At 28.8% G+C, this 22,000-nt stretch overlaps 1 protein-coding gene across 4 annotated transcripts in view; it reads right to left on the reverse strand.

Moving 5' to 3' along the window:
• Nucleotides 1-22,000, reverse strand: part of LOC129913305 (tyrosine-protein phosphatase 99A) — a 504,456-nt gene that overhangs the window by 294,999 nt on the left and 187,457 nt on the right. For all 4 annotated transcript variants that reach the window (XM_055991910.1, XM_055991907.1, XM_055991909.1 and 1 more), the window contains exons 6-7: nucleotides 20,630-20,817; nucleotides 7,781-7,895 (exon numbers count right to left, since the gene is read on the reverse strand). In XM_055991910.1, coding sequence (XP_055847885.1) covers nucleotides 7,781-7,895; nucleotides 20,630-20,817 — 303 coding nt within the window. The remainder of the gene's footprint in view (nucleotides 1-7,780; nucleotides 7,896-20,629; nucleotides 20,818-22,000) is intronic.

The raw sequence follows: 22,000 nt of genomic DNA on the forward strand, positions 1-22,000 counted from the left end.
AATGCAACTTTTGCGGTGGGTATTTTTTTTTTATTTTTTTATTTTATTTTTTCCCTATTATAAATGCTTTTATTGTGAACTGCATATTTGGACAAAATTTCAGTTCTATGCGACATTTAGAAGTAGATTTAAATTAGTTTGGGGTACTTCGACACTCAATCACCGTCTGAGACACATATACATTGGTAAAAATCTAATACGAGTAGAAGCGTTTTTAAATGAATCGTTTATTTCAGAAACAACATACATAAGTCCACTTTTTCCAAAAAAATTTTTTTTGGAAATTTCTCATTTATGTATAGTTATTCATCTTCTGAAAAAAAAATAGGTATGTCTGACCCCCCAAAATATGAAAACTGAAAGTAAAGGCTTCAAAATATATGGAAAAATTTCACGCGGTGGCAACATTTTTGACTGACATGACTTTTTACCAGTTTTAAATTATTTTGGCAGCAATCTTGACACGCACGATCTACATCTCTAAAAAGGTAAAGAATTACTCTATTTATATCTTTTAAATTCATTAAAATTGAATTCAGGGTTCAAAAGTTATAGCTAGATTTCTCGCGGTGGCAGCATTTTTAACTCTTGAATTATATGACATTTTACATGTTTTAAATTATTTTTTCAAACATCATGACACGAAAGCCTTTAACTTATACATTTATAAAAATGTAAAGATTTACTCTATCTACTGCTATTTTATTTATTAAAATCGAAAGCGGACTTCGAAAGCTATAGCTAAATAAAAACAAAAGTTTTAATAACAAAATTTCGTTTTGATCAGAAATGACATAACCCCAGCGACTTTTAAAGGCTTAAAAACCCACTAAGACCTAAAAAAAAAGTTTATATTTTAAAGGTTTCTAAATGCATCTTAGGCTATATTATAACTTAGCAAACTCTAAATTTGAAGTGTTGTGGAATTTTAAGTTAAAAACAGTTTTTTGCTGCTCCTGAAAAGTTTATGCTCATGGACTCATGTCGTTTCTGAAATAAACGATTCAAAAAAAAGCACGACAGGATTCCACGAGTGTATAGTATAAATCGAAAAAAACAAATAAGAGTTTTTTTCAGTGATTTTGATCTCCAAAAAAGTATGCAATATAATTTTTTTTTTCATAAGAAGGATTTAAAAAAAATTTATACTAACTTTTAATACCTATGTACATTAGGGTGGGTCAAAAAAATCGAAATTTATTTTTTTGGTTTGGTACTCCAAAAAATCGATTGCTAGACACCTCTAGAATATACACACCAAATATGAACTCTTTATATTAATGGGAAGGTCTTCCGCTTCGCAATTTTCCATTTTTACATCAAGCTTCTACTAAAAAAAAATCATTTTTTTATTAATTGACTTTTTAGCAAATTTCTTAGCATATTCTTGTAGGAAATTGAACGCTCTACAAAAAAGGCCTCATACACTTTTTTCGTTTATCTTACCGTTTAATAGATATTTGAGATCCAAAAATCGAAAAAATCTTTAAAAATTCGTTTTTTGTTCTTAATTTTGTAACAAATTGAAAAATTATAATCATCAAACGCGCAAGACATATCCTTGTAGGAAATTAATTACTCCACAAAAAAGGTCTTATTAATTTTTTTCATTAATCTTACCATTCTAAAGATATTCGAGGTCAAAGCTAAAAAAAATTATAAAAACATTTTTTACTTTTAAAAATTTTCCAGTTCACTGAAAAATTATTATTTTCAAACTAGCAAGATATATTCTTGTAGAGGCTTAAACGTTCTACAAATAATTCCTTGACATCAAATTGATTGCTTTAGCCGTTTAGAAGATATTCGAATCCAAATCATTTTTTAAGAAATTTTAAAGAAATTTGCTAAAAAGTCAATTAATAAAAAAATAATTTTTTTTTAGTAGAAGCTTGATGTAAAAATGGAAAATTGCGAAGCGGAGGACCTTCCCATTAATATAAAGAGTTCATATTTGGTGCACAGAGAAAAATAGACCACATAAAATAGAAAAAAAACAATAAGATTTCTCTATGGTTTTCATCCAAGAATTAAACCTTATTAAAACAATCGGGTTTTCCTTATTGTTTTAAAATCTGCAAAAAAATAAAAAAAACGATGACCAGGCTGGGAATCGAACTGGAGACTTCAAATCATTAGTCGCCCACCTTACCACCTGAACCAACCTGCCATGAAAATATTGATCGCGATTTTTGTTCTAGTGCTAAGTTGAAAAAAAATCAACTTTTCTAGTCAAATTTTAATAAGATTTTCTCTATAAAAATAATAAGAAATCTCCTTAAAAAAACCTTATTAATCGTTGATTTTAATAAGATTTCCTTATGAAATGTATGGACGGTAAAACAATATGGCAATCTGTTAGTTTTTAGCGGGTCATATTTTTCTCTGTGTGTGTATATTCTAGAGGTGTCTAGCAATCGATTTTTCGGAGTACCAAATCAAAAAAATTAATTTCGATTTTTGTGACCCACCCTAATGTACATACATAGTTTTTTGAAAAAAGTTGGTATGCCTTATTTTAGGAAAATGAATCAACACCTAAAATTCTACATTCCATTTTCGAAAATTTAATATCTATTAAAAAAAAATCAAAAAATCCAAAAGTGTTTGTTTTCAAAATTTTATTTTTGCTAAAAAAACTTAATAAATGCTTTTGTAATTTTTTTTTCAATTACAATAGTCGTTTTGGAATAATTTAGAATAAAAAAAAATGGAAGGTACCGTTAGTAATGACTGTCGGTTTTCAAATCAAAAGACTTTGTCTAAAAACTAAAAAAAAGTCGTTTGAACCATTTTTGAGAAAATTATTCCGTTCTTAAATTCATAAGTTGATTTATATGTATGATTAATTGCGTTCCTAAATTTATAAATTGATTTATATGAGAGGTATCGTCATTTATATTAAATTAATTCAAATAAAAACTTTGTATACTCTTTCAAAAGTGCTACAAGTTTGAAGTGAATCAACACATACATTTAAGCTGTTGCTTATTATAGAGACAGCCTTACAAACTAACAGGCACATGAACATTTTTCGCATTCTCAAATTATTAAATTCTACGTTATATCATGTTTTTATTCGATAAATAATATAATATTTATAGCTACCTTACTAACTGGATCTTCGTTAAAAATCTAAATTTTTATAGTGTATATTCTTAATGGTCGTTTGGTCATCTCGCTTTTATAATTGAAACTAAAGAAAAATAATAAACTCCTAGATTTTAAACAATATATGAAAATATTACGTATACGCCATAGTCAACAGAATTCAGTGAATTTTCCTTTTTAATTCTCTAATTGCATTTTTGCTGATGCTTTTATTTATATTGTGCAATTTTATATACTCTTCTGAATCGTTGAATTTTCAAGAGATTAACCTTAAAAAAAATTGATATTTACTTTGTAACAATTTTATAATATTAAAACCTTAAAAATTCAAATATTACTTTAACTACTTAAATATTGGTTTATGTTATTAAAATATCAAATTTAATTCCTTATAATTCTCATATTTGTATAAATTAATAAAAAAAAATTAAATTTTCAAAACGTTTTCAAATTTTGTGGTAATATGAAAACCTCTTGTGTGGTGCCCTAGCTGGGTATTCAAAATGCTCATAAACCACACTCGATTATCACTTATGCAAATTTTCAAAGCATATAACTTCATCACTTGTTTCCCTCTCCACCTGCCCTCCCAAGAGATAAATTTCAAAACTTGACAACGACCAACGAAAATGAATGGCAATGTCTGATGTGTCTAGACCGGAAATTAAATGTGACTATATTACAATAAGGATTTGGTTGTTGAGTATGGTACTACTACACTCATTCATATGCTGCTGCTAAGATTTGATGATTTTGATTATCATTATTATTATTATTATTCCCAAAAGGCTTAAAATAATTGTTTTAGCTTTTCTCTCTTTCTCTCCCTCTTCTGTATTCTACGACGAGTTGTTTGTTATGTTTCATGTCAATTAATAAACATTACTTGATGATGATAACGAAACAAGAGACAATAAATTTATTGTTTCAAAAGACAAATTTATAACAATTTATTGAATGAAATGTTTACATTTTGGAAAATGATTTCTATTCCATCAGGAGTAAAGAGAGTGTAGGAGTTTATATTGTGTTAACACACACAAGTACAAATTTTGGAATTGCATATTTCATTTAAATTTAATAATTTGAAGTTCTGGGATTATTTATAAGTGATGAAGTATTATTATCAGCTTTTTGATTTTGATGATAAGGATATTTAAAATAATTTCATTTCAAAATAATTAAAATGTATTTTCACTTTTCAAAAATAGTTAAATTAGTCCGATTTACTTAATTAGTTTTTGTATTTTAGATCCTCTTTTAAAATTTAGTATTTAAAATAAAGCAAGTGGTTACATTTTAAGCCACCGATTTCGCATACATTGTTAATTATATTTCCAAAAAACAAATGTATACATATTTTATTTAAATAAGCAAAAAGCTGTTTAATTTAAAATTTAATAATCTTTATTATTTTGTCGCTTTCAATGCAATTTGTTTGTTGTGATAGTGGTTTCCCCTTTTTCGGTGTTAACATAAATAATTGTCTCTGTGGTTTTTTTGCAGTAAGTCCTTTAATAATTATTGTACTTTTTTGGAATTCATGCTTACATGTGGTTTCATTCAATTTAATAATAAATTTAAAAAATTTATTTAATAATCGTTTAAAAGCTTGTCTGATTTTATTTGGTTTTGTTTGAAAATTTAAATTGTTTGAGACATTTTGTAAATGAACAAAGTTGAAAAACTTAAGCCAAACTACCTTAAAATCAAGTTCTAAAAAGGATTGATTGCGGCGATTTGTCACTGGTCATTTAAAACTGTTAGAATGAATTATTTTGGTTGGGTAGGCGATACAAATCAATATTGAAAAACTTAACAGTTTTCGATGAAATTGATAAAATTTGAAAAGTTATATCTTGGACCTAGTTATTCAAATTAGAAGTTTTTTTTTTTTTTTAATAAGCTTTAAGAGTTAAGACCAACAAAGACTTAAAAATTCGGGTATTTTTTGCATTTTTCACAATATTGTCAAAAATGTGCCAAAATATAGAGCTACCAGATTTGACTTAGGGACTTCCTCTCCAGAATCGACAACGCTACTGAGCTATGAGTGAAAACGCACATTTTTACTAATGGAATAAAAACAAAATATAATTTTATACACTATGGCGTATACGTAATATTTAACGATTTTTCAAATCTAGGAATTTGATCTACATATTTCCAGTTGTGTTATAAAACTGAAAATTTTAACATTTATGAATCTGTCATGCCAACAAAATATTTATTATTAAATGAAACGATTTGTGGAAAAATATCATGAAAATGTAAAATGAGTAAGCCAAAAAAAAAACAAACAAATTAGACCTAAAATCAAGTAGGTAATTAAGTCAGCACTGTTGGCGATTAATCTGAAAGCTTTTTATAAATTGAATTTTTGTCCGAACAAATAATAACCAAGCTAAACGAATATCATTCCCTTACTATCTAGTTGAAATAATACCTTGGTTTGTACTTATCTTACTATCAATAAAAATTTTATTGTATAACCAAAAAGCTTTTATGTTAATATACTGTTTTCGACTTTTGGGACCATTTTATTTTTCATACGATGAATTCAGATTCCAACTCCAAATGAATTTTTTGTTCATTATTGATAGATTAATACATAATTGCCTTTAAAATTGGAATTTTTGAAGAAATGAGCAAAAATTGGATTTAGAAAATATGAATTCATTTTAAAATTGTATATAGTTCCCTTGAACAGGAATCTGAGATTTTTGTTAACACCAGAATGATGCTGTATGTATATTAGGGTGGTTACATTTTGGATAGCCGCCATCAGATTGGAATTGTTGAAAATCAATTTTTCTAATTTATGATGTGACGTCTTATAAATCGATGATCTAGGCTGCAGTGACGCCGCCATTTTCTACAGTTATGCCTTAGGTTTTTTGAAGTGTGTTATACTGATAAAGGTGAATACTGATAGAGTTTTTTTTTTAAATTCAATCATAAAATAAGGTAAATATGGGTAAAACGGTATTTAACAAAAGTGGCTATTTTTTATGCAAATTCGTAGAAAGATAAATGTATTGTTAGATTGGCAAAGGTATTGAACAAATTCTAGAAAATTTCAAAATCAATCTATGAAGGGTTTCTTAAAACAAAAATATGAGGTAGACCTTCGACAAAGTGGTTAGTATGGGAGAGGGAAAATTTACAGCAATTTGGGTTAATTATTCCAATTTGGGTTATACCAATGTAAAGTTAATAAAAAAAAAAAAATGTTAGGGTACCTCAATAAAGTTATAGGGTTGCCACATTCAGCTAACTAAAAAACCAAGAATTGTTTTTCGTAAAGTGCTTTCAATTTTTATTATTAAATAAACGAAATTGCAAGAGAAATGTGCTTTTTCACTGGTGTGACATTTTTCCTTATATTTTATGAATTTATTAAGCCATTTTTAAACTTGAGTCATTTATAAAATGGTGTTCTTAATTATGTCATTCATAACACTGGTTTGCGAGGGTTTTGTTGCCGAAACAAAAATATACTTTTCTGAAGTTTTTCGGTGTGCTGAATTCGAATCCGAAGTTAGAAACAACTAATCAGCTCCCGTTTTTGAGATATTGCCGTTAGAAAATGCAAAAAAAAAACTTTTTTTTTAGTTCTTCGGACCTTATTCTTTTGTATAAGGAAAATTGTTTGAGCATATTTAGTAACGGTTTCTATAAGAACTGTTTTTCATCTTTCGATACCTGTTTAAATCTTTTCAATATATTTTGTATTGCCCAAGATATCTTAAAATGAAGTAAGTGGGTTGGGCTTCATATATCATAAAGGATATAATGACGTTATAAAATTTATAAAAATACCAAACAACTGAGGATATCTCGGGCAGCAAAAAAGATATCCAAAAGATTTAAACAGGTTTGAAAAGGTGGAAAATATTCCTTATAAAAAGCGTTACTAAATATGCTCAAACAATTTTCCTTAGGTATATAAAAGAATAAGATCCGAAGTACTGCTTTTTCTAACGGTAATATTTCAAAAACGGGAGCTGATTAAAAACCTTCAGAAAAGCATATTTTTGTTTCGGCAACATAAAAAAGTTTAATTTTGTTAACCAGTGTAATTTATTCAACATTGTACTTGATCTAGTTTCAATATCAAATTTGGATACATTCCGGGCGTGACCTTACAAACTACTTTTTTCGAAATAGAAAATCAAATGTCCAGAAATTGCCAAATAATTATTTCTGTACTACTTTGACAATGAGAGTCACCAATATGAAAAACTATTAAAAATGTTTATTTTAGCACTGTTTCGGGTGTGACAAATAAACGTCTGCTGTTTGTATTAACTTTTTTTATTGAAGTTAATTTTTAAGGTCCCATGTTTTGTAATAATCTCTGATATAATTTCCTCACCTGTTTTTGATATCAAACTAAAACATCAACACAAAAAAAAATTAAAGTACCAATTTGTATTCTTTTTTTTTTCATTTCATAATTTCAAATAGATGAACATTCACATAATCAACAGACTGTTTCAAACGATGTCAAAACACTACCTAAATCCCAAATCCCAATTCAGTTTCATTTCCCCTTTTTAAAATTAAAAAAAAAAAACAAAAAAAAAAAAATAAACTTGACCCATATGTGTTTCCTTTTTCCAAAAACAAAATTGAATCTTAAAAATTAATAAAAAAAACCACTCACCTCCTTCATCGGTCATAACCAATATCGTAGTCTCTGGTCCCAATCCTTCAGGATTAAATACCTGAACTGACACTTTATATTGTGTGTATGCCTCCAGATTATGAATTTCATGATTCTATAAAGAAAAAAAGAAGAAGAAAAAAAATTGAAACAGGTGTTTGATTTGCAATATCAACACCCCAACAATCTTTCTGCATTTGAAATCCTTAAATTAAATATCCTTGCCAGTCATCATACAGTCAAGACTTTGGAAAATATGGAACATGCTTTAGGGGGGAAAGAAAATACTATGTTTTCCAGGAATTTTTCTATTTTTCTTTTCTCTCTTTTACTATTTGTTGATATTCTTCGAGGGAAAAGAAGATGAAAAATCGATTAGTTTTACACAGTTACACAGCCATCATTCGTTTTTTCATACCACTTCTCTACTAAACACACACACAAACATACACACAGTCTTAGTTATAATCTAAAGGAAATTGAGTTTTCGCCGTTCGATAACAGACCTTTAGTTGAGCCAGAGATTTTTCCATCTACACCGAAGGGGGATCTGTTGTATATGCCAACCAACAGAACCACTGTGCCATATCGATGATACCAGCAGCAGCGGCAGATGGCGGCGGCGGCATGGGGATACTGTGTGTCGTCCTTTTAGTCGAGATATTCCCTTTTTTGCTCCACAGAGCACCCCAGCAGTTATATGTGTGAACTGTGGAGAGTGAGATATGACAAAAAGGACTACATGCATAGCAAACTAGGAAAACTAATTTTCATTTGAGAGTCAGAAACATAAGTGACTGGAAAAATGTCCGGGATATCTGTGCTCCCGACTTTCACGAATTTCAACTACCCTCCTCGACCACCCTCATCGATAACTCCCTCGCAGCATCATTGCGAGGTCTATGTTTTTCTATCTCGGAACGACAACAACGGTTTTTGATAGTATACCAGCAGCAGCGGCATATCTCAAAATCAGCGAACACACTCCCTCTGAGTGCTCCTGATCCTGATATGTTGTCGTCGTCGTCGTCGTCGTCCTCGTGTCCTAAAGCACCAAGGATGTTTGAATATATACACGGTAAATAAGTTTTTCCTTGCGCTTTTGCCCAATTTTGTCGTTCGTTCGTGTTTTTATATGAGTGATTCTATTTTTTTTTTAGAAAATTTCTTCAGGATAAAAAAAAAAAGGAAAGAATTACCATTTATGTAGATGATGATGATACGTGTTCATGTGAAATTTTGTGCAATTTCTATTTAGCATGGAAGCTTGAAGCTTGAAGCTTGATATGGATATAGAGAGAGAGAGAGAGAAAGAATATAACTACTCTAGTGCATTTCGCAAAAAGTTAAATTATTTTTTATTACCACCCACACAGAAGCCAATGCCCCTACACATTGATCCCGGTCTGAGTATAGAACGAGTACCTATAACCTAAACATTTTCATATGTTCGCCACTGAATGCATATGACAAATAATTTTTGCATAATAACCTAAACTCAGATGTTACAATGTTGTGGATGATTTTTCACTCATACAAAATCGTATAATGATGCCTGCGATGTTTTGAGTGAACTATTTTGTATGTTTTTTTTTTTTTTTTTGAAAATTTTTGGAGATATTTTTAGGAAAATTATAAATTATTCGTTAATATGTGTAAATTGCGCTATATAACCTCATATAATTTTCGGAATTTGGATAGTTGCAAAACAAAAATCTAAAATCTAAAAGTTGATATAAATTGGAATTTAAGCTGGATAAAAATGTGGTTTGCTCATCAGCTACCTGAAGTTAACTATCGGGAATTTTTCACTGCATCGAAACACAAAGGCAAAAAATGTATAAAAAGTAAACAAAAGTACAAAATAACAAAAACAAAATTTATTAATGTGACATTTAAAAATGTAAGTTATTATTTGAAAAATTAGAATTACTATTAATTGTACTTTTTTCACTTTGTGTTTCTATATAGTTCAGGCTTACTTCCCTATCAACTGTTTATATCTAAATATTGAGTCCTTGAAGTGAACCCTTATCTGAGCAGTGTAAAATTTTCTAGTGTGATTGTGGTGCATGCTGCAAATAATGAATGAATAGGTTACATTCTTAGAAGCCAAAAGTTGAAAAAGTTTGAAAAATAATTAGCATAAAATTTGTGATGAGAAATTTTACAATTAATAGTACCATTAATAGTACCTAAAGATAAAAGTGGAAATATCGATTCGAAAGCAATTCATGAACAAAATTTGACTGGGGGTGGAAAAAAGAGGGCGGGTGGAATAACGGATTCTTTTAACGATTTTTGAAAAAGTTCCTTCCGTACCGAAAAAAAATATAAAAAAGTTGCTAAGTAAATAAAAATGGTACAAACATAAAAAAAAATTGATAAAAGTTTTAGAAACTAATTTTTTGGTTTTTATTTTTACGTATGACAAAAAAGAGGTTGTCTGTAAAGCCGAGTTACGGACGATGATTTTACGTGATAACGTTGTCAGAAAACAGGTTGTGTGCTTTTGTTTAAAATGTGTCAATTGAAGAGTTTACTTATTTCAAGCAATCATAATTTACAAGAAAAAGCTAAAAAAAATATCTCTTATTTTCTTATTATATTAATTTTTTTATTTTAAGAGCTTACAAAAATTATTATGCAATTTAAAAGACAAGTATTTCTTCTTAAGAATAAAACCATTTTTAAATTTTTACAATGCGCAAAAAGTATAAAAATAATTTATTGAAAACAATCATTTTCATCAAAAAAAGCAAAAATAAACATGAATTTTTATCTTCTAACGTCACTAATTCCATTTTTTTCCCTAACAACCTATAACAAATTTTATATCATCTGAAAGCTTATTGTCTTACATATATCGATATATATATTGATCAGGTCTATGAGACATTTACAAAAAGAGCTAGAATTTTTTGAACTCGATCAAATTTCATTAGAAAAAGCAAAAAAAACATTTATTTTTATGTTCTCAGGCTATGGAATCTTTTTTTTTGTTTGACAACCTATAAAAAATATAAACCATGTGAAAGCTTATTATTTCACCTTTTATATGACGTATCAATTTCATTTCAAAGATGCCTACAAGAGAAGTAAGAATTTTTTAAAGTCAACCATGTTTAATTTCCAGACTGAGATTACGGTACTTCCCACACTGGTATGGTGGCTGTTCGGGGGGCAACAGATCTCCACTGGTTTTTTGAGGTTTTTCGCAAGTTTCTTGATTTAACATTGTGTAGCTTGTAGTTAGTTTACCGTTATGTGTGATATACCAAATGAAAGGTAATTGTATCAGGATTCTCATAAAGGTTTAATAATATTTCTATCTGCTCTTGGTCAAAAGTTATAAACCTATTGAATTCTAAAATTTTATTTTACCATTATCTCCAAACTGTGTTTACGAAAATGATTGAAACTTTGCACACATATAGTCTTAGTCATGGTCTACCATTACTCCCATATACTTTATTCCTGTATCTATTAAAGAAAAAAAGATAACAATAAAAAACGATGAAAATCGGCTTAAAACGGTCAAAAAACGTGTTTTTAAAAAACTTGTTTCTTCCCTTTTGCAGTCAAAACTTATTAAACGATTCCAATTTTTTGCACATGTATGCATAAGGCTAAAACACATGTCCTATAAGTTTGAGATTTGTTGAACGCTCCAAAAAAAAAGCTAAAAATCAAAAATTATCCAAAAATACCCATAAAAAACAAGGTGTTTTTCAAAAATTCATATTTCGAAACGCAGAGTGTTGGGAAAAAATCCGTATCAGATGCCTTATTTTTTTTCCCTCATCTTTCACCTGGCATCTTTAGAATTGTCAAAAAAATTTTCCTTTACCCAAAATCATCATTTTGTCATAGCCCCAACACGTGTACAACGTTCAAACAAAACGTTATAGCTTAGTTTCAAATTTTTTTTAGAATTTTTTCTTAAATACAGTTATTCTTAAATTAATCTCATCTATCTATTGCAAAAAAATCAATTCTCTACGACTTCGCGTTTAGATTTTAGCCCAAAATTTCACCTGTTCATTTTACCCCTGTTTACCCTATTTTGTTAAATTAGATAAAAGTAAACGTTTTTAAGTAAGTCAAAAATTTTTTAAAACAAAATATTAATTTTTTGGTCAAAAACATCAGAAAAGTAATTCGATGAAAACATTTTTGATGATGAAATTGTAAAAAATATGAAAACACAAAAAAAAAATTTTTTGGATCGATTTCTCAGTTTAGGTATGCCAGTAGTTAGGTGTTTCATATTTTCACAAAATTTATATAGAAATCCAAAAAAAGGCTTTTGTTAAAGAAAAAAATAAAAAAAAAATATTTTATTTTTTGACATTTTTCTTCGTATTTTTTTGTTTTTTCATTTACATTTTAATTTTTATTTTAGAAAGAACTGTAGATTTTTCATTTATCTACAACTTTTACTTATAAATATGCGCTTCTTTCCATGATTTCTTCCAATCTTTATGATCAATAATTTAGAAACTCAAAACTGTCCTTTTTGGTTATCCGATTGAAAAAACTCTAAATTAAGTAAAGTAACTTTTTCGTAGAACAACACTACCCAACTTTCTGGGTATTTCGTACCCTTTCTACCTTAAATGACAAATAATTTCGTTGAAATTTAATTCTAATTGTCTAGTTTCTTATAAATTTCCAGCATTTATTTTCTGCCTACATAATTAGACATTCAATCCTACAAAGAAAGAACATAAAAATCAACCAATTTGTCTATTTGAAAAAAAAAAAATCTTCTTTCAGCTTAATCTGTCATTAGACTTTCTAAAATTTCATTTCGAAAAAATCTTTGTTTCTCTCTCACCACACATAAAAACTCAGTTTTTTTCTCTTAGCCATTCCTTCGTCGTTTTCTATTAAAAAGGATCTATTATCCTTGGTGAAACCGGAATACATTTCTTAGCTTGCAATTAGTCAGCGTTTTCTTCCATTTTTTTCTCTCTCTCTCTTTTATTCCATTTGTAACCCATACTTTTACAAAGAAATCTTCTGTCAACAGCATTTTTCACTTAAAATCTTTTTATATGCCTTTAAAAGAAATACCAAGCACAAGGATAAAGGACTCCTATACTTGACTCCATCAATCCAACATAAGAATATAATTCAAAATTGATTCAAACAGGATTAAGACTTTTTTACAATGGGATTTTGAATTTAACAGAAAAATGTCATTTATATCGTCGACGGAGTCGTTTGAATGAGGAATGAGGAATGAAATGAAACGGCCGAGCCTTTTGAATAAAATATATTATATTTTCAATTCACAAATTCTAGAATGATGGATATGTGTAGTAGGTGGATATTTATGTTACGTTGTGGTTTTCTTCTTTGTAATTTTTCTAAATCAAATTACTCAAGCAGGATGAATTTCTTTTTAAAGCTTTGATGTCATACAATTTACGGATTGTGTGCTGATATTTTATCCAATGAAAGGCTTATAATACTCGTGTGTGCTTTTGGAAAAATGATTTCCTAGAGTACTTACGTAATGGGTGAGTTATGTTAGTATCAAATTGGCCAAAGTAAGAGGCTCTCAATGGGCTGAAAGAAGTGGCTTGTTATTTTGCAATAAATGGTTGATGACATATTTTTTTTTTTTTAACTTACCTATTGGCTTTGTAAACATATGAGATCGTTATGGTTGACATTTAGGAAGTTAAACACGTGTCCTTAAGGGCTACGAGGTACTTGTATTTCATAGGTTTAAATTTCCAATTAAATCTTTTTAACGGTCAGTGAAGGGCTTATTAATAATTTCACCACGAAAAAAAAAATAGAAGAGATACAGCCGCAGCACACAACCTAATTTCTTACGGCGTTATCATGTAAAATTATCGTCTGCAAATCGACTTTTTAATGTTACACATACGCCATAGTGACCCTTTAGCTGAAAACATCTATAAAATGTTCTACCATGGAACAGAAAAGGATAGCAACTGAACCGAAATCATTCTTGTAGCGTGTTGACCATTTTAATCGTTTGATGACTCTTAAGATGCCTTGAACAAGGCAAAGTAACATGGTAATGGAATAATGTATCTTAAGCAAGCTAAAGTAAAAAAAACTGGCACTCTGGAGCTGGATGAAATTTCTACCGGAACTCGAGAATACCTTCTTCCAATCTAGAAAGAGAAGGGTGATACGTGGAGCTGTGATAATTACCTCTGATGTTACACACCATGAATATCGTTGAGCTAGTCGAACAATAAGGCTATCAGCACTCAAATACAATTAGAAGTACGAAGACTCAAAATAGCCTTCATGTCAAAAATATCATCACTAACTTAGTTAGTTAGTTAGTTAGTTAGTTAGTTAGTTAGTTAGTTAGTTAGTTAGTTAGTTAGTTAGTTAGTTAGTTAGTTAGTTAGTTAGTTAGTTAGTTAGTTAGTTAGTTAGTTAGTTAGTTAGTTAGTTAGTTAGTTAGTTAGTTAGTTAGTTAGTTAGTTAGTTAGTTAGTTAGTTAGTTAGTTAGTTAGTTAGTTAGTTAGTTAGTTAGTTAGTTAGTTAGTTAGTTAGTTAGTTAGTTAGTTAGTTAGTTAGTTAGTTAGTTAGTTAGTTAGTTAGTTAGTTAGTTAGTTAGTTAGTTAGTTAGTTAGTTAGTTAGTTAGTTAGTTAGTTAGTTAGTTAGTTAGTTAGTTAGTTAGTTAGTTAGTTAGTTAGTTAGTTAGTTAGTTAGTTAGTTAGTTAGTTAGTTAGTTAGTTAGTTAGTTAGTTAGTTAGTTAGTTAGTTAGTTAGTTAGTTAGTTAGTTAGTTAGTTAGTTAGTTAGTTAGTTAGTTAGTTAGTTAGTTAGTTAGTTAGTTAGTTAGTTAGTTAGTTAGTTAGTTAGTTAGTTAGTTAGTTAGTTAGTTAGTTAGTTAGTTAGTTAGTTAGTTAGTTAGTTAGTTAGTTAGTTAGTTAGTTAGTTAGTTAGTTAGTTAGTTAGTTAGTTAGTTAGTTAGTTAGTTAGTTAGTTAGTTAGTTAGTTAGTTAGTTAGTTAGTTAGTTAGTTAGTTAGTTAGTTAGTTAGTTAGTTAGTTAGTTAGTTAGTTAGTTAGTTAGTTAGTTAGTTAGTTAGTTAGTTAGTTAGTTAGTTAGTTAGTTAGTTAGTTAGTTAGTTAGTTAGTTAGTTAGTTAGTTAGTTAGTTAGTTAGTTAGTTAGTTAGTTAGTTAGTTAGTTAGTTAGTTAGTTAGTTTGTTGGTTAGTTAGTTAGTTCAATCAAAAGAAAACCTCATAGATAAGGCATGAATCACTAACTTGTGTGAATCATAAAAGTGAGAATTTTCTCTAGAAAATTGTCAGATATGGATAACTTCCACCAATTTGTAAACGTTGAGCCTTTTTGTCGTAGTACCATTAGCCTTTATTAAAATGAGTTCTTGAGTTTTTTTATTCCGTTTGAGCAATGTTTGTTATTTAAGACAATGAAAAATTTACAACTTTCCTTAAAGGGTCTTTCCTATTTTTCTAGAACTCAAGGAGAATCTGTCTTTAGTGGATGCTCAACTTCACTCAACACCTTCTCCTGAAGGTGATTTTTCCACAATTGTTGGTTTATTTATTAAAATAATTATTGATCTTTGAGATATTTATACATAAGTAGACTTAGTTTTCGATTTAAGGAAGATACAAAGAAGGCTTTCATAATTTTTGACTTTCCTTCTTATATAAATAATTTGACTCAAACAAAAAGATTTAAATGGTAGGTATTTCCATGCTGAGGAAGGAAAAATAAAACGGATTAAATTATTAGAAAAATAGAATCTTCTGCCTCATTAATTTTAATTAACCAACAAATCTGATATTGAAAAATACAAATCTGGTCTAAATGACTTCAACTTTTCGATTTCAACAATTAAGTTTTTCTCTTCTTCCCCCCCAGTTAAACCCAATTCACATCAAAATTTAAGTACATATAGATGCTTTTTTGAAAATTAATGAGTCTCTCTGTCTTCTTTAGTGTCTGGCCGAAAATCCCAAAAATAAACCAGTAGGCAGAAGACAAAGCAGACCATACGAAAATTTCACTAATGAGCTTAAAAAGGGATTAGCAAGCATATAGCCCTTTTTAATTTTTCAAAAAAAATAAACCCTTTTATTTCTTAATTTCATCTTCCGACCAATACTCTATGGAAAAATGGCCACTCATCATTATGACCGTAACAAGATACTAAAAATCATTTTCTCCAAACCACAGACAGAACTACCACCTCTCGACAGCCATCATCCATCTTTTCTATATAAGGGAGTTTTATGTCTGGCCTTGTCAACGAGAAAAATGTTCACTAATCTTCTCTCATTCTCACAAAATTGTACAACAAAAAGGATATACAAAAAAAAAGGATAGATATTTAGCAACAAAAACTACTACATTCAATGTTAAACCTTTTAAACACCCATTAGTCTGGATTCTGTAGAGGATGGAAAGAATGAGGTGTAAGATTCTAAGAAACGTTCAAATCCTAAATCCAACTGCTTAGCTGCGTCGTCGTCAGAAAGGAGAAACTAACTCAAACCCAACCTGGGATATCTTGAATCTAAATTCTCTTGTAATTCATGACAGGCAAACCAGCAGATAGAGGTAAAAATTAAAAAAAAAAAAACAAAAAAAACGAAGAAGAAGAAAATAAAATGACATCACTAAAATATCTCCTGATGAAGCAGAACAATCAGTCGTTTAGTTAAAAAGTGTTAGAGCAGCTGCAGGAGTGAGAGTATAAGTGAATGGTAATAGCAATACCGCACCAAGGCGTGATATTATGGTGTACAGTGAAATCTCGTTAAATTGAACACATGATTTATTGGAAATTTATAATTTTTACACATATGTATGTATGTTTTGTTTGCCGAATGTTTGCCCTTTCCCAGTACAACTACTTTCACGTCGCTTACTTTGGAGGACACTTTGTGGCGGAATCAACAAAAAAAATGTATCTCATTAATTGTAGCTAATTAAATGCTAATTTGTTGCGCAAACCAAAAATTTTAAGCTCGCATAGTTTTTGAATTATTGAATTTTTCGCTAAAAAAAGTCTGAAGTTAGCGAACAAAATCTGAAATTATTGAAATTAATGAGTTTAGTTGATATCCAAATTTGTAGCTTTTTAAATGCTTTTCAATTACATAAACTTGGTTTTTCTAGCTTGAACAGTTTTTCTGTTATTCAAAATTCCGCTAAAATAAGACTGAAGTTAGCGGACGAAAGTAGGAAAATTAATATTTTTTTGATGCTCAAAATTGTAGCTGATTAAGTGCTAATTTGTTGCGCAAAAATTAATTTTTTAGATCCACCCAGTCATTTTTTATTTTTTCAACTTAAAGTTTCAGAAGTGCACTTCCGGTTTGATGAGGCCAGTGGAGACTTTTTTATATAATCATTTTTTTTTTTTAAATTTTTTTCTTTTGCCATTTATTGAAGCTTTTGAATAAATTATTTTTGATATAAATCCCAATTTTGTAGCTGAAACCGTTTTCAAAAGTGACCTTTCAAAATCTAAAAAAATGAGAAATTCTAAAATTTTTTTTTTGCACCAATTTGAAGTAACCTAGACTAAGACGAAATCCAAAAACCTCGATTTTGTAGCTCTATTAGTTTTTTTGTTATTCAATATTCCGCTAAAATAAGACTCAATTTCATAACGGTCAAAATTTTCAAAAAAGTTGAATTTTCTAATTTTTTTTCTAGAAATTGTAGCTTTGCAAAACAAAATTTGTTGCGCAAAAATTAATTTTGTAGCTACACCCAGTCATTTTTTATTTCAACTTAAAGTTTCAGAAGTTATAAAATCACTTTTTTAAATTTTTTCTTTTTGAAGCTCTTGAAAACAATATTATTTTTGATTATTTTTTAAATTTTCGTGCATTGGTACAGCGAACAGGAAGTGCACTTTTTAAACTTCAAATTGAAATAGAAAATGACTGGGTGGAGCTACAAAATTAATTTTTGCGCAACAAATTAGCATTTAATCAGCTACAATTTTGGGCATCAATGACTGCCGGTAAGCGCACATGTATAGCAAAATAAACAGCGTTTTGCCCCCGCTAGAAGAAAGATTAGGGCTGCCAAAGATCTCTACGGGATAAACATTTCACGGTTACAAACGTCGAACTGCACCATGCAAGCATCTTAGTTGATTTGCAAGTGATTTTGAGGATTTTGGAGAAATCACGTCTGCAAAGCCTATCAAACTTATGCGCCAGTAAGTTTTGGTCCCGTTTGCATTGACGGTGATTAGAGAAGAAGATATTGTAAAGAACTATACGCATATGCAATTTTCAATCAATTTTGTAGTCTCAATTTTGAGATAACGGTAAAATAAAGTTTTATTATTCAACAGGTTCTATCTTTTGATTTAAAGCAAATACAAATTTTATTTAACTTTATTGAGCATCCTAATGATGTTACCTTTCATTTGATATATCACACATAACTGTACATTCACTACAAGCTACACAATGTTAAATTAAAAAACTTGCGAAATACCTCAAAACACCTGTGGAGATCTGTTGATCATGAACAGCCACCAGTGTGGGAAGTATCGTAATCTCAGTTTGGAATTTCGACATGGTTGGCTTTGAAAAATTCTAACTTTTTTTCGAGGCATCGCAGAAATTAGATTGAAACGACATATGAAAGGTGAAATTATAAGCTTTTACATGATATAAAATTTGTTATAGGTTGTCGAAAAAAAAATTGATTCAATAGCGTGAGAACATAAAATTATATGTTTTTTTTTGCTTTTTTTGATGAAAATTGATCGAGTTCAAAAAATTCTAGCTCTTTTTGTAGATGCCTAATAGTAATGATCGATATATATATATTTTGAGCTGAAGCAATAAGCTTTCAGGTGGCATAAAATTTATTATAGGTTGTTATATCAAAAAAATGAATTTTTGGGTGATGGAAATGATTTTTTCATTTTTTTTCATAAGAAATGATTGTTTTTAATAGTAATTATTTTAATACTTTTTTCGCATTGTAAAAATTTTAAAATGATTTTATTATTTAGAAGAAATATTTGGCTTTTTAATTGCATAATTTTTTTTGTAAGCTTTTAAAATAAAAAAAAAGAAAAAATACACGCCTATCTGAATCGAGTTGTCGTGAGTTGGGCTACTGAAAGTCGGGCTATCGCGGGGAGTACTAAATCATGTTGTCTTGAGTTGGGCTGCTTTGCCCCGGATCCAGCAATGATGTAATGAATTACGCCAGTCTGAATTTTAACAATAATACCACTTCTATCTAATGTTCTGAACACAAAAGTATTCTAGACAAGTGTCTAGGAGTGAAAGGAGTCAAACTTTTATCCTTCTTCTTAGCAGATTCAAATGAAAGGTGGAACACTTTTAGGCAATCTGTTATATATCCAGGAAGTTATGAATAATCGGGATCGGGTCAAAATTCTGGCTTCAAAATTCTGCTTTTCAAAATTCTGCTTTTTTAACGAAAATTCTGTTTTTCAAAATTCTGCTTTTTTTCTATTCTGCTTTTCAAAATTCTGCTAGCATTATACTTGAACAAAAAAATTCTGTCAATTCTGTTCTTTTTTTTATAGCATACCTATGCGCTGACTAAAGAAAAATACACCTCATTTATGTAATTCAACAGTGGTACTTTTCAAAACTTTTTTGTTTAAGTGTCGCATATATTTTTTAAAATGCATAGACTGACTTTCTTCCAAATAAAATCTATAACTTATTGGAACCGATGTTGTTTGATACAAAATATTCCTTTTCTTATTAAAATTTTTGAATATTCATCTTTATTTGATAAATTAAAAAATTTTGAATTATTTTCGGAAATGTTTAGTATTAAAAACCTTTATTCATTTATAAAACAAAAATTAATATGAATCAAAGAATGACAAATTATGTAGGCAAGTTATCAAATAAGTAGATAATAATTTTTCAAGAAGATGATTTTAGTTTTGCAAAAAATTAAAAAAGGGTTTGGAAAATGTTAAAAAGTGCGCGCTTTTTAATATTTTCCAAACCCCTTTTTTAATTTTTAGCAGAATTTTGAAAAACAGTATTATGAAAAGCAGAATTTTGAAAAACAGAATTTTGAAAAACAGAATTTTGAAAAGCAGAATTTTGAAAGCAGAATTTTGACAAAAGAATTTTGACCCCGGCAGAATTTTGACCCCAACCCGAATAATCTCTAGACCTAGTCAAGATTGTAGCAACTTGTTCTGTTCGGGACATTCACAGTTCACACTGAACGATAAGGGAGCATGTGGTAAAGTGTTCCCGTCAAAGTTGTAAAAATCAACTGACATTTGCATTTGGTTTGAATACTGTTCTTTGAGTTCAGATAAAAAGCTGATTTTTTTAAATTTAAATCAAAACTTCATGAGTTTCTTATCGTAGACAGTAAGGGCACTTCAAAAACAGGAACAAATTGAAAAATAGGGTGCAAATATCTAAGCAATAAACATATTTATTTGGATTCTTGGTATCACTCCATAACTTACGTTTTACTGCTCCAACTAACACACTGTGAATCATTATTTAGTTTGCATATTTTATTCTATGGAACTTGTTCAATTTATCGAGACTAGACTGTTTGGATTTCTTCTATCTTATACCATAATGACATTACTCTCATCCACATAAGCTGATTCGTCTTAAATTTCTTTTTTTCTTCTCCTAGTTCCTTGCAACGAACGCAAGAATAAATGGCATTTAAACTAAGTTCTTCTGTTACTCGTATTTCATTCCTCCTTTCTATGATGGTTGCATCCTTCATATATATACACTCACACACAAATACATACAAACACACTCTTTAGCTCAATCTAAAAGCTAACTTAACTAACTACTCGCTTAACTTACCTCCACAGTGCTATCTCGAATGTAAATTTCCTTGGTGTCGTTTGGATCCCGGTCTCGAGGTCTGTAGGTAATGCGATATCCAAGGAATTCACCTAGAATTGTATTTGGCGGCGGTGGCTTCCACGATACGTATACTGACGTAGATGATGTATTATGGGCGGTAGTTGGGACTGGCTTTCCAATTGGAGCTACAAAAAAAAAAAATAGTAGAATATATAGTTAAAAGTAGAAGAAGAAGAAAAATCCATCAATTATACAACATGCGGGTTTAATTTATCTGTTTTTTTTTTATTTTTTTATGTAAACTAATTGTATTTTAAAATAAAAGACGAAAGAAATTTTAATTTATCATATAAAACATCCATACAGACACACACACATACATATAATATAGAATTCTAGCTGATGAGAGAGAGCAAACATACATTTGAAATGTAATTAGAAGAATTGCAGGATTAGAATTATCCTTAGAACGTGATTTAAATTGTCTCTATGTTTCCATCAAACGTGATTAATGTGGTAGCTTTAATGGCGGATTTTTTTTTTGTGTGTTTGAAGGATTTTTACAAAAGGTAGGATTTCTTGAAAATTTCACTTCAATGAGCATTTCCAGAGAGATAAAAAATAGATTAGAAGGTATTACTGCACAAATGAAGGAAATCATCAGGAAGAAATTTGTTTGATTAGAATAAAAATGGAACATAATTTTGGGGTTCTTGACATTAATTTGCAGCAAGGTAGGATTCAGGTTGATTAAAAAAAAAAATTACGAGCTTATTTGATATATAAAATAATATTAAATAAAAAAATAATAATGTAATAAAATAGTAAATTAATAAAACAATAAAATATGAAAACAAAAATAATAAAATAATAAAACAATAAAGTAAATTAAAATAATAAGGCGAAAAAATAATAAAATAATATAATAATAAAACTAGTAAAACAATAAAATAACAAAATAATATAATAAAATAGTTAATAATAAAATAAAATAATAAAACAATAAAATAGTAGGTTCGTAAATAATAAAATAAAATAATAATATATTAAAACAATAAAATAATGAAATAGTGAAATAAAAAATAAAATAGTTAAAAAGTAAAAAATAAAATAGTTAAACGATTATAAAATTAAAAAGTAAATAATAAAATAAAATAATAAAACAATAAAATAATAAAATAGTAAATAATCAATTAAAATAATAACACTGTGCTACAAAATAAAAAAAAAAAAAAATACACCCGAGAAATAACATAGTGTAGGCTGTTCGTATGGTCGAATAATGCATAAAAATATTTTTGTTATATTTTTGGAACCCTCCATTTTTTTTTTATTTACAAAAAACCATTTTTACAGACCTTACGATGT

The sequence above is a fragment of the Episyrphus balteatus genome, chromosome 3 (assembly GCF_945859705.1).
Source record: "Episyrphus balteatus chromosome 3, idEpiBalt1.1, whole genome shotgun sequence".
NCBI lineage: Eukaryota > Metazoa > Arthropoda > Insecta > Diptera > Syrphidae > Episyrphus > Episyrphus balteatus.